This window comes from Crinia signifera, chromosome 7 (genome assembly GCF_055691185.1).
Source record: "Crinia signifera chromosome 7, ASM5569118v1, whole genome shotgun sequence".
Lineage (NCBI taxonomy): Eukaryota > Metazoa > Chordata > Amphibia > Anura > Myobatrachidae > Crinia > Crinia signifera.
In genome coordinates, this window is record NC_139223.1 from 130,605,428 (window position 1) to 130,618,420 (window position 12,993).

Here is a 12,993-nt window from a genome sequence, read left to right on the forward strand (position 1 = left end):
GCCAGGTTGAATTATAGAGCCCTCTACAGGATTTAATTATTCAATTTACATATAGATTATGATTATAATCTTTTGCGCCTGATTTGTATTTTTTACTCTTGTGTTTTAAATAGTAAATTAGACTGTGCTGGCAAGACTGTAGTATGTATTTGGCCTAGGGTCAGAAAGCAAGATAGTCTAAATCTAAAGTGCAGTTAGCCAAAATCATATAGTCAAAATTGGCCATGAGCCAACATCAGGGTAGAGAACTGCACTATAAAGCCAGCTAATAGGCCCATGGTGATAATGGGTGACCCAACGTATACAAACTTTGTTATGGGTAAAACATATGTTTAATCCTAATCTGGCCCCTACCATTGCAGCCTGAAGTGTTCGCTTCAACTCCATAAGTGTGTCTGTGTTTTATAGAAATTAACTGATAAACCATTTTATTCCTTTTTGTATTTTTTGTTTACTTATGTTATGGGGCAAACTCTATTCAATATGTTTAATGTGTTATTTGAGCAGATACGAAGAGGTGGAATGTATTATTGCAAAATACATTCCGTCCTACAGCCCAACGATACTAATCACACATGTATTAGCATATGCGATAAGTATCGCGAAGGACCGCTCTTGCAAAAACAGCTGCCCTTTGAGAAGCCTATTGCTGTGGATGGCTGCAGGGACTCCCAGGCTCCTCTTCTCCCTGTACACAGAAAGGGAAGTACTGTTAATAGGGAGGAGGAGAAGGTCACTGGGTCTGAGCAGCACACCAGCAGGCTGCCCGAATAGCAAGTAAGGGGGGCTGGTGGGGGATGCATCTAGCCCATGGGCTTCTATAGGGTAACGCAAGAAAAATCTGGCATTACAGTCTACACTGAAAATGCAACGTTCCTACGTTGATACATTTGAAAATGCTGTAAAAACCCAGAGAACAGGGTTTTTACTGCAGTTTTCTTTGCTACAGCCCAGCCTCTGGCTATTGCTTTTCATTGTGGTGATGCTGCTATATCAATCCTTTTGTTTATTGCTTGTTTCTTTTCACAGGTTATCTTGAAGTATTTGAACCCCAGTCCGTAATGGTGCTTCCTCCTCAGTAATTCATGTAAGTATAAAATACATAAACTCAGTACGCCAATTATTTGAAGCAGGGCCGGATTAAGCCTTCGGGGGGCCCGGGTCACTTTAGATAGTGGGCCCCTTTGCACTTGTCATTACTGGCCGCAAACTGCATGGGAGTATTACATTTTCAAAAGCCAGAGTAAAGGCAGTATAAACTTGGTCAATGGGTAACTGCAAGAGGGGGGCCAGCCTCGTCTGATTATAAACCTTCCCATGACGAGGCTGCTTTTTTAAATTCATGCCGACCACAGGAGGCCCCTAGCTAGAGGCGGGCCCAGTGGTACTGACCCCCTGTGCTCCCCTTAATCCAGACCTGATTAGAAGATCCTCTTTGCTACAGATATGTCCTCATACATGTTTTGCTGCAGTTATGCCAAACAGACTTTTGACACCCAGGCCACATGATAATTTGTTTAATTGCCAAATATGTATCTTATTTGCAGAGTAATGTGACTAGGACTCATAAGGAGACTGTGCTCAGGGGCATCACTTGCCCCTATGACACTCGATGCATCACTCTCCATGCACCTTGAAAAGGGACATGGCTTTGCAGAGGGACAGGGTCTTATGGTCCAAAACCCTATTTCAGGAGATGTGGGCAGCCCCAGAAGAATTGACATGAGCCTGGTGCGGCACGTAATGTTTCAGTGCTCCTGCCACTGATCATGATCCAACACTGTCACCCATCAGTTGGTGACACTTTGGTTCGATCGACAACCACTTCTGATGCCACATCTGCAGATTAATTTGATATGTCTCTTGTATAAGTGGCCTCCTCCTCCACCCAACCCCAAGTTCACACTATGTAAGAAAGAGGCAGAGTGTGACAGGTAAAACAGTGGGTGATGGGAAGAGGATGACAAGGGCATTAGTCGGCCCCTTAGTCCTCAGGGGCCCTGGGGCGCTGCACCTGCTTCACCGTGGTAGTTTCACCTCTGACTTGTATATCTATGTGCAACTGATGCTAGGTATATACTGGCAGATATATTAGGTGATCGATTGATTTTATTTTGCAATTGCCCACTGTGTACCAGCGATATGTCTGACAAGCGTCATTCCGACATGTCTCATCATGCTGTGTGTACAGTCAATCCGCTGACTGTACGCACACCAGTACCATGAGCTGGCGGTGATTTACAGTGTTTGCCCACCCAGTTATGTTGTCAGTCATAACTGGCATGGCAGTGTGTATGGAGAACACGCCGTCTGATCAGTCTAGTGATGTATCTGCCGCCATATGTTGCAATATTACAGTACATTTAGTTATCATAGGAAGGTTTTCCTTAATTGTAGACTTGTTGATTCTGCCACTTTTTTTTTTTGGGGGGGGGGGGGGGGGGGGGGCATTGAAAGTCCTGAGGCTGGTGAATTGCTACAGCAGCAAGGAGATGTCCGGCAGCTTGTGTCATGTGACGTTGTCATGGCCCGCTGGCTCCCATTGGTTAGACCAGTGGTTCCCAACACTGGTCCTCAAGTATCCCCAACAGTACACGTTTTACAGGTCTCCACACAGAATCCAAAGTGACATAAGTAGCTCCACCTGTGGATCTTTAAAAATGTGTCTGAATAATGACTGCACCTGCTGGGTGACCTGGAAAACGTGCACTGTTGGGGGTACTTGAGGACCAGAGTTGGGAACCACTGGGTTGGACTATACACAGAGCCTATTGGCTGCTGTGTATAGATTGGGTTTGTGGTGGGGGCACAAAGATTTTTGGCAGGCGGAGCAAAATGTTACGCCACTGCTTGTTGCTGTAAACACAGTAGACATACATTTTGTTGAAGTTGCTAACCATCTCTAATTTTGGAGGTTCTCAATATTTGTCCGCGGAAATAACGTTTTTTTAAATCTGTATATTTTTTCCCAGTTTTTAAAATACAAAATATTTTTCTTATCTATATCTAGTTTTCCTTAATGTCTAGTATTGCCATACAGCTCTGAAAGTTGCATGCTGTTTGTCTTATGGACATCTGATTTTTGACCTACCTCCCCACTGGCCACGCTATGCTCTCCCCGATTCTCCTTGCCCATCCTCATTGCCTTGCTTCATCCTTTATTCTGCTTTCAGGTTCACTTTACACATAAAAGTCCCTTGTACTAGTTTGCCACTTTTTTTTGTCTAAAAATTGGCAGCACATCCTTTATCTAATCTCTCATTATCTCCTACCTGACTATTGCAACTTCATGCTATTTGACCACCTCCTTTTGCCAGAGGTGGAACGATCATTGGTCATCCACTGTTTTTCCCGGTCTCACACTGCCTCTCCCTGTCACCCACTGCCATGTTGCATATTGTGAAGTTGGGTTGGGGATTAGAAGGGGGGGGGTCCAAATTTTATTTTTGCACCTGGGCTCACCACCCACAAGTTCCGCTACGGCATTCTGCCTTTCTGTCTCACAACTCCATATATGCCATTGCCACACGAATTGCATTTAAAGTAATTATCTCCCTCATTCATCTCTGATTTTGTACCATGCACTCTTTTTTTAAATCTGCCTTCGGTGCTCCCATCTGATTCTCTCTAGCCGCCTGATCAGACGTTTCCAAACTTTAAATATTTCAACCTCAAGCTAAACCTAATGCTTCACTATAGTTATTATTCCATCACCTGTTCCTACTCTGCCAGTGTACTACTGGCGGATCATAGTCCCATTTTGACTCTAAAAGAATGTAGCCTGAATAGTCTCCGCATTGCCATTTAGACTCTGAGCAGATTCCTCTGTCCTGTCATGTCTGTACCGCCTTAAGTAACTCCATTTTTACCTATTTTGCATATGTGCGTGATTGGTATTTTGTATTTGCGATTTTGCCTGCTGCAGTGTACTGATGATTGCAGTTCTCTGTAAAAAGTTCACTGGGGTTGAGAACGGACTGCCCATGATAATTCAGGTTTTCCCAAACTTTGGTCTTCAAAACACTCTAAAAGTCCAGGTTTTAAGGCTGTCCATGTGTGTGCATAGATTGTATAATCAAACGGACTGCGGTACTGTCACCTGTGCATAAGGCTTTCCCTTGGAACCTGGACTATTAAGGCCCATGTTTGGGAACCATTGCTATTTATGCATATCATTTATACTATCTTTACAGTACATACCTGGTTAAACACAGATCAACAAAGCTTCTTGCTCGCTTAGAGAAATGACCTGGGAGTGTCGGCATGAGTCCCTGCTTTTTACCAATATAGAACATGGCCGCCAGCTTATGCATGTGAGCTAGGGGTGGTTTCCCGGTTGCCATTTCAAATACTGTGCAACCAATACTCCAAATGTCTGATTTCTCCCCATGTCCAGATTCGCAGATTACTTCCGGAGCCATCCAGTATGGTGTACCGTGCATTGATGTTAACATCTCCCATTGGGTCCCATTCATGCTCAGACCATTAAGTCGTTTTGCACAACCAAAGTCAATCAGCTTGATCACCCCATTTGGCATCAGCATTACATTATTGCCCTTGATGTCTCTGTGAACTACTCTGTTTTTGTGCAGGTAGGCAATGCCTTGCAAAATGTGATTTGTATATTTGCTAATGATGCTCTCTTGCAGTGGCCCAAAATGTTTCAAAATGCTGGAAATTGAACCGCCAGGTACAAATTCCATAAAAATTGTCACCACTGTGTCTTGGAGGCATGTCCCCAAGTAACCAACAATATTTTCGTGTTCCAGTGTTTTCAGTAAGTCCACCTCCTCTTGTAGCTTTTTGTACTCCTTCTCAGCCACCTCAGGGTCTGACCCATGTAACATCACCTGCTTAGCTGCAATCAGCTCTCCTTGACTTGTGAGACCTCGATACACCTACAGTACAACAAGATGGGGGTTTTAAATATTGCTTGTATTAACTGCATAAACTATTGAAATGGATGTATAAATTATTTGCGTCCCCTGCTAGTTAGGTTGCCTCCCTCAATAAGCCAACTTCAGTGGAGCATGTGAGAAGAAACCGTTACTGAGATACCTCCTTCTGCCACATGAACATTTACAGATTGTACTCGAGATCCAGCATCCTTCTGCCTATGCTGGAATGGCTTTTGCCTATTTACACACAGAGAGAGACTTAGTTCTGGACATTGCTGTGGGCACTACCAGCAGAACTAATGGGAGTGGCATATTGAATGGGGGAGGCAAGTCTAACTAGCAACAGCACTTGTACAAAAGTTTACAATGTAAGGTTTACAGAGTTGGGTTACAGGCTAGTGTTCCAGCAGGTTTTTAGGGGATTTTAACTGGGCAACATCTGATGCTTTAGGTACTGTTGTTCCACCCACTGTTTCAATTGTAACTGTGGGCAGATTTATTAAGCTCGGTGAAGTGATAATGTGGCTGGTATTTTACCACCGGCCAATCCGCTCCTAACTCTGAAGTTACAGGCTTGGTTTGAAAAATGTGAGGTAGCAGCTGATTGGCCGGTGATGAGGACCAGATACTTAAGCACTTCACCGTGCTTTAATAAATCAGAAAACAATGATGGTCTCCAAATGAATTTAAACTAATGCTGCTTTCCCACTGTCTAAACAGGTAATGACCTGGTATTTGTAAACGGGTCTTTAAACGGTAAGAGCCGTAAAGACCCTTTCCCACTGCAGCTCTTAAATGGTAAATTGCCGTTTAAATACCGTTTGTCACATTCACATTGTACCCGTTTAAACCACAAAGCAACCCATTTAAACCCATAGTAAACATGGGCTGTCATATTAAAATAGACTTTTCTTGCCCCACAGGATGTGGTGTGTACAGTCATCAGCCAATCATATTATTAACCTTTATTATTATTACTAAATACCGTTTAAGACCCTTTCCCACTGCCCAAAAAAAAAATGGCTCTTAAACGGGTAAAACACTGCTTTTTACCCGTTTAATAAATACCGGTATTTGTTAAACGGGTAAAGCAACCTGGAACTTTCCCACTGCAGCTCTACCCGTTTAAAAAGGCTAAAAAAAGGCAATTTACCATTTAAGAGCTGCAGTGGGAAAGGGGTATTAGCTTCTGAGTGTTCAGTAAATTATACACACAATGCAGAGGGTAGAGCTGCTACAAGTGCCAGGGATGGGCCCTGGCAGTACATCTGCAACCCCCCCGCCCCACCCATTGAGTTTATGTAGTAACTGAATTTACCGTTCCATAGGCACCTTTTCCCAATACTTCTCCCTTGATCCAAAAGATTGAATTGTCATTGTTGCTCAGTTCCGAATGATTTTCAGTCTGGTTTGAATTATTAGTACTTGTCTTAATGTCTTCAAGACTTTGGTTTCTGCTGAACTGAAGAGACAAAGATGATGAGCAAATGATGTTTAAGAATAAAAGCTAGCACTGTGACTTGTGGTGTTGCCATGATGAGTATCTGCTCTTGGGGGCATATATTGGAGAAGTAGGGGCTTTCAGTTGAATCACAATGATGCTAAAAAGCACAAATGAGGCCACGGGCCTAGTCCAAGGCCAAAACGGTCCTACACCGTCGTTTCCAGGCCACATGGGCTGCCATAGTAGTACTATATCAGGTGATGGCAAATATATGCAAATTGTTCTGCACAATACAAGAATTAAAATGCAAGTTTATTTTCATTCTTTGGAATCCAATACATGCCTGCTACTGACCTGAGTTATGGTGGCGTTTGACATTTTTCTGAATGTCCTTTTAAGTGTGATTGGCTATCAACATGACTGTATTGCTTTTGATTTGGTAGCACACTAAATATATTTGACATTTTATATTTTTTCTCTCCCTAGCTGTCTTCTAACAAAGAAGGCAATGATCATCTCACCATACTATTGGATGGAATGCAAAGAGACTAGAACACTAACTCACAACAGGATGTACTAATCAATCCCTAAAATGCTACACAAAATCCGTCATGAGCAAACTGACTATTGGATTTTTAATTTTTTTGTTTTTTATCAAGTCGTTAAGTCCAAAGAAGAAAAATGTTATGTGGCTGTTCATTTTTACGTGTTTTTTTATTTTTTTTGGGAGGGGTGGGACTATTTCATGGAACAGAAAATATTGTTGCTTTAAGGTAGATTGGATAAGAACAAAATATCGGTTGTCGATTTGCAAAAGAAGATGGTCTTTCTACAAAGCTGTCTGTAATAGCACAAGGGCCAACTCAGGATATTTGCTGTAATATTTAAAACATGGCTGATAAAAGATTAACCGATGGAAATGTGTTGATTATTATGTTGTGCAAGTGCACCCCTAGACCTGTATACCTGTTTGTTATGCTATGTTACAATTCTGTGACCACCAACTAAGTGACCTTCTTGGCAGCTGGATCTTCCTGATAATAAAGGAGGAAAAGTTGTCAATCAAGTTTTTAGTTTTCCTCATTCCAGGCCTCCGGACTATGATAGTCTTTTCCAAACAAATAATTAAACTATGCCTTCCCTTTACTACTCTGGAACCAAATGTTACTGTAGGGAAAATTATAATTGGAGAAAAAGACTACAGCCAACCCTAGATAAGGGTGGGGTCTATAGGGGGCGCTCTGTGTGGGTGGCCTCTCAGCAGCTGCTGTAGACAGGTTAGTTACTCCTGTATAATGTTAGACACGAATAAAGAAGGAAAAATGCAGCACTAAACAAACAATAATTAAAAAAATGTATGATCCTTACAGTAGATTTAATAGAGTAAAAATGACACATAAATAACACACATAAAAAATGATGACAAAAGCATTAAGGGTGAGAAGCCTACTTCCACACTATAGCAGCAAAATTGGAGAGTCCGTTCCTAGTAATGCCCAGAATAATAGAATATGATGAAGAAATAGTTACCGCTCCTGATTGAGTATAATGGATATGATTATTAGAGTGTCCAAGTGGTTGGTCCCAGATGGCACCAATTACCGGAATCCACTGGAGAATGAGGACAGCTGAGTAGAATGTCCTATGTGTCCAAGAGATGGTGCTTAGAGAGCGGTAATTTGAAGAATTTTTGGTGTTCCAATGATGGAAATGAGGGAACAAGATGAGGGCTGAATCCTGCTTGGCTGGTTCGGACTGCGATCCAAAGTAGGTGGCGGCAAGTGGGCAACAGCAAAACTGATGCGTTTCACTGCTTTATCAAAGGTACCTTTGATAAAGCTGCCAAGTGCAGCGAAATGCGTCAGTAGTGCTGGTGCCCACTTGCCGCCACCTTCTTTGGATCGCAGTGCGAACCAGCCCAGCAGGATTCAGACCTCATCTTGTTTCCACCATTGGGACACCAAAAATTCTTCAAATTACCGCTCTCCAAGCACCATCTCTTGGACACAAAGGACATTCTACTCAGCTCTCTTCCATCTCCAGTGGATTCCGGTAATTGGTGCCATCTGGGACCGACCACTTGGACATATGGACGCTCTAATTATCATATCCATTATACTCAGAGCGGTAACTGTTTCTTCATCATATTCTATTATTCTGGGCAGGGCCGGCGCTACCCACTCAGCAGCTACTGCAAAGCAGGGAGACTCCATGCTGAAAAGGCGCGGTCTCCCTCCCTGCTATGCTAAAGCTGCCTCAGTCCTCACTGTCACTGCCTCCTGCACGCCGCCCGCAGCGCCTGTCTGACAGCGGGCGGCAGTATGGAGAGGCTGAGCAGCTCCCTGCACCGCGCACACACTGTCCTCCTCCTGCGACCTGCCCCCTCTTCCTCACAGACTTTTGCGCTGAGGCATGTAGCGCTGTCTGTGAATGCCTGGATGACATGTCATGTCCGGTTCCGCCCCCCACCCATTGCTCCCTGCGCCTGTCAGCTGTCAATAAAATGACTAACAAGCAGCAGCGCAACCTCCCCTTCCTTCCCTCTTCTCAGTGTGCTGTGCCAGTCCTCAACACTCCGCCCCCTCTATCTCCCCTCTTCTTCCATCTCCTCCTCCTCTCCTCTCCTTTCCCCCTCAGTCACGAGTGCTGCACATACTTTTTGTACAGCTTTTGGATCGCATCGCACACACATTGCATGCATGCTGTGCAATGCGTTGCGATCTAGCCCATAACTTATGCGATTCTCGCAGCGTGGATGGACACCTTTAGTGCCTGCCATATTTTGCGGACACAGCGCTGAGATGGTGCATGCATACATGTACATGCACCAGAGATCCTCAATAGGATCGCATGTTGCATACACTCCCACAATCGGGCTGCAGCTTGTTGCAATGGCAATGTGAAAGGGCGCAAAATGTATGGTTTGCTGGAGGGCGCCGGACACCCTAGCACCGGCCCTGATTCTGGGCATTACTAGGAAAGGACTCTCCAATTTTGCTGCTATATTGTGGAAGTAGGCTTCTCACCCTTAATGCTTTTATCATAATTTTTTGTGTTATTTTTACTCTATTGAATCTACTGTAAGGAGCATCCAATTTTTTCTTTTATTATTGTTTGTTTAGCGCTGCATTTTTGCTTTTTTCGTGTCTAAAATTATAATTGCCAAAGGATAATTTGAGTTCACACCATTGTCCTTTTTCTGTCTATTTTTTTGTTATTTCTGTCTAAGTGTTGCGTATTGAACACTATGGAGTCATTTGTAATAACTTGGAGGCATCGTCGAGTCAGGCCAATGTTTTTAAGTACAGGAGCAATCCTTTTAAAGGCCAACCTGGGTTTGTTTTACCTTTTATAAAGGATTGTCACTACATTGCACAGACTTTTCCGAATTCTAGCGATGCATAAAAGGTACAGTCTATTATCGTGATGGCTAACCTATGACACGCGTGACATGCCAAGGCATTTTGAGTGCCACGTGTCTGACCAACTGGTGTGCAGAGAGGAAAACCTGAATTGCATCTGCGCTGCCAACTGGAAGGGGACAAAGGAGATGTCGCCTGTCCGCTATAGTCCACCACTGCTGCTGTATTTGGCCCTGTGCTGGGGACTACAGACCCGCCTCCTGCCGCTGAGTCCTGCCACCTGATCGACAGAGGAGCTTTGGGCGAGGACTGGGCTACGGCATCCATTTTGAAAGGTGAGACACCTTTCCCACACATGGGCTCTGTTGAAAACTCTGCAGGCTCCGAACGCCACACTATTCAGTGTTTCTATTGGCACTGGTAGCTGTCTTTTTGATAGACACTGTATTAGTTCAGCCTTCTTAAATTACCTTGCTCTTTCATATTTATAATGGGCATCACAGTATGTGGCACATGTATAATGGGCATCATGGTGTGTGGCATATGTATAATGGGCATCACGGTGTGTGGCATATGTATAATGGTCATTACGGTGTGTGGCATATGTATAATGGTCATTACGGTGTGTGGCACATGTATAATGGGCATTACGGTGTGTGGCACATGTATAATGGGCATCACGGTGTGTGGCATATGTATAATGGTCATTACGGTGTGTGGCATATGTATAATGGTCATTACGGTGTGTGGCACATGTATAATGGGCATTACGGTGTGTGGCACATGTATAATGGGCATCATGGTGTGTGGCCTATGTATAATGGAGCATCATGGTGTGTGGCAAAAGTGAAATGGCTGCAAATGTCATCAAATTATTGATATTTCTTGAAGTGACACGCAACTCGAGGAAGGCTAGACTTTTTTTTACAATTTTTGACACCCCAAGCTGAAAAGGTTAGCCATCACTGGTCCTATTACATTAACCACTAAGACTATTCTAACAAACTGGCTACATTACTTTGTTATAGAAAGGGATTGTACCAGCAAAGTTGATAAACTTTATCTCAAATTTTGATATACTTTTTTAAAGAATACAAAAGTGTTTTATTGATAAGTTTTCTTTTTTGGGGAAAAATCCTGATCTGCCCAGAAATGCTCGCCTTCATGAGCGAAGAAATTCGGTAACGGCTCTTTGTGCTAATCTGGAAGAATCCACCATTCATCCGACCTCGCAAAACAACTCTCCATGAATGCAGAAATTGAGGCAAAGCCGTTCCGTACACATGCGCCACTGGGAAAAACACCACAATTATCACTAAACACATTAGTTTACTGCGATAAGATACAATGCTGCCTTATAGATCACAATTCTGATCCAGAAAGTTACACAGGTTTTTGATGCCCACCTGACAGTGAATGCATGTAATGGATAATTTCTATAGGTTCACTGAAGTCAGGTGACTTCAAGACAGGAGAAATTAAGTAACATATTTCTGGCTAAAGCCTCTGGAAACCATGTTTCTTCTACATACTTCATGGCAGCCGTTTACAATGGGTTTATCCCTTCTTCCCCTTTAGACAGGTAGTTTTTTTTCTCTCCTGGGATCCAGCCCCTCCTCTTCCTCTATATAGCGCCACTCCTTCCCATGTACTCTAGTCTTTTTCCTGTCTCCTTTTTAGTAGTACAGGTAGTGTTTAGGTTTATTTTATATTATTAGCTACGGTAGGCTGGTATTCTACTTTACTGGGCAGGGGATGGCGGTGCTTTGCCCCTTATCATGGTCCGGGCTGGCGGCTTAAGGACACTAACATGCAGCGGTGATCTAGAAGCTTCGTTCCCAGAGTGCTGAAGCATGTGGTCCCACTGGCAAGGTTTTGGAGTCGCATCCTCTGCAGTGCAGCGTCTGTCAGGTTTCCGGCGATGTTGTGCACGTGACTTGTCACATACGCAGGCCGCGTGCGTTCCACTCAGTAGGAGCCGGAAGTCCAGTTTGCGGCAGTCGTAGCATGCGGCCTGCGTTCCACAGCAGGCAGCATGTGTGTCACCGGCAGTGTGAGAGCCAGGAAGGATACGTCAGTCTGAGCATGCAGCCTGCATGTAATGGCTAATTTCTATAGGTTCACTTAAGTCAGGTGACTTCAAGACAGGAGAAATTAAGTAACATATTTCTGGCTAAAGCCTCTGGAAACATTCCATTAGGCGGAAGTGCCTATATGTAAAGCGTCTGGTCGGTGTAAGAGGCGCTTATGGATATCATGGAGCCTGCTAGCATGGAGGATGCCTTTCTAAAAGCTAATGTTGCACTGCCCAGGTAAGTCCTCTTCTAAGGACTGGTTTTTATTCTTTTTTGTATTAGTTAGTTAGTAATAGGGCTCTATTTTTCTATTGTAGTGTGCCCTCTGCATCTAAGAAGAAAGCGTTTAAGAAAATGCATGTTGCCAAAAGCTGCCCAGCTTGTGATAGGTCATTAGTGGTAGATGAGGCCCTGTCAGGATTGTGCAAAGCAATCTACCAGTCCTAGTGCATCATCCCAGCTCACTGAGCTTATGTCTTGGATGGAAAATAATTTTGTTACAAAAGATTATTTTTTTAGGTAGCAAAAGAGCTAGATCTCTTGTCTGGATTATTAATTGGACTTGTTGAAGTGGCTTCTGATAATGCTGAACCTGACGGGTCTACCGCAGAATCTGGAAAGGTTGTAGAGGATGGACAAGTAGTGTTGAAGAGGATAGGTCCAGGAAAGGCTGATGTTTTCCGGTTCATAAGGTTGTGAAAGATATTCTGACCAAGGCATGGCTCAACATAGATAAAAGAGTAGGATCATTGAAAAGAGTGGACCGTATGTATCCAATTGAGGATGAGGAATTTTTAAAATGGTGCAGCATTCCAAAAATTGATGCAGCTGTGGCTGAAGTGACAACGCGGACGACCATTCCGTTAGAGGACGGTGCATCTTTAAAAGACTCTATGGAAAAGAGGATGGAAAGTGCTCCCCAAAGGTTACGTATTTCAAGCTCAGTGTCTATGAGATGAGGTGTTGCTGTGGCCTTTATGGCTAGAGCACTTAGAATATGGTGTGCTTCACTTCAGGAAGATTTGCAAGATAAAGTATCCCACAACCAAATGACTAAGAATTTGGCTCAGGGGCAATTGGCGGTAGACTACATATGCGAAGCATCTCTTGATGTATTGGACTACTCAGCAAAGTCAGTAACATCTGGTGTGGTGGCCAGGAGGGCCTTGTGGCCAAGATCTTGGGCGGCAGATTCCTATTCTAAGAGTAAACTC

The 12,993-nt window shown here is 43.6% G+C and overlaps 2 protein-coding genes across 2 annotated transcripts in view; one reads left to right on the forward strand and one right to left on the reverse strand.

Annotated features, from left to right (window-relative positions):
- Nucleotides 1-7,262, forward strand: part of CCNT2 (cyclin T2) — a 47,377-nt gene extending 40,115 nt beyond the window's left edge. The window contains exons 10-11 of the mRNA XM_083153821.1: nt 1,030-1,087; nt 6,829-7,262. Of these exons, the coding sequence (XP_083009947.1) occupies nt 1,030-1,082 (53 nt within the window). The 3' untranslated portion in view covers nt 1,083-1,087; nt 6,829-7,262. The remainder of the gene's footprint in view (nt 1-1,029; nt 1,088-6,828) is intronic.
- The window catches only part of MAP3K19 (mitogen-activated protein kinase kinase kinase 19), a 51,841-nt gene that overhangs the window by 2,912 nt on the left and 35,936 nt on the right, over nt 1-12,993 (reverse strand). Inside the window, exons 12-13 of the mRNA XM_083153818.1 lie at nt 6,217-6,360; nt 4,201-4,898 (exon numbers count right to left, since the gene is read on the reverse strand). Of these exons, the coding sequence (XP_083009944.1) occupies nt 4,201-4,898; nt 6,217-6,360 (842 nt within the window). The remainder of the gene's footprint in view (nt 1-4,200; nt 4,899-6,216; nt 6,361-12,993) is intronic.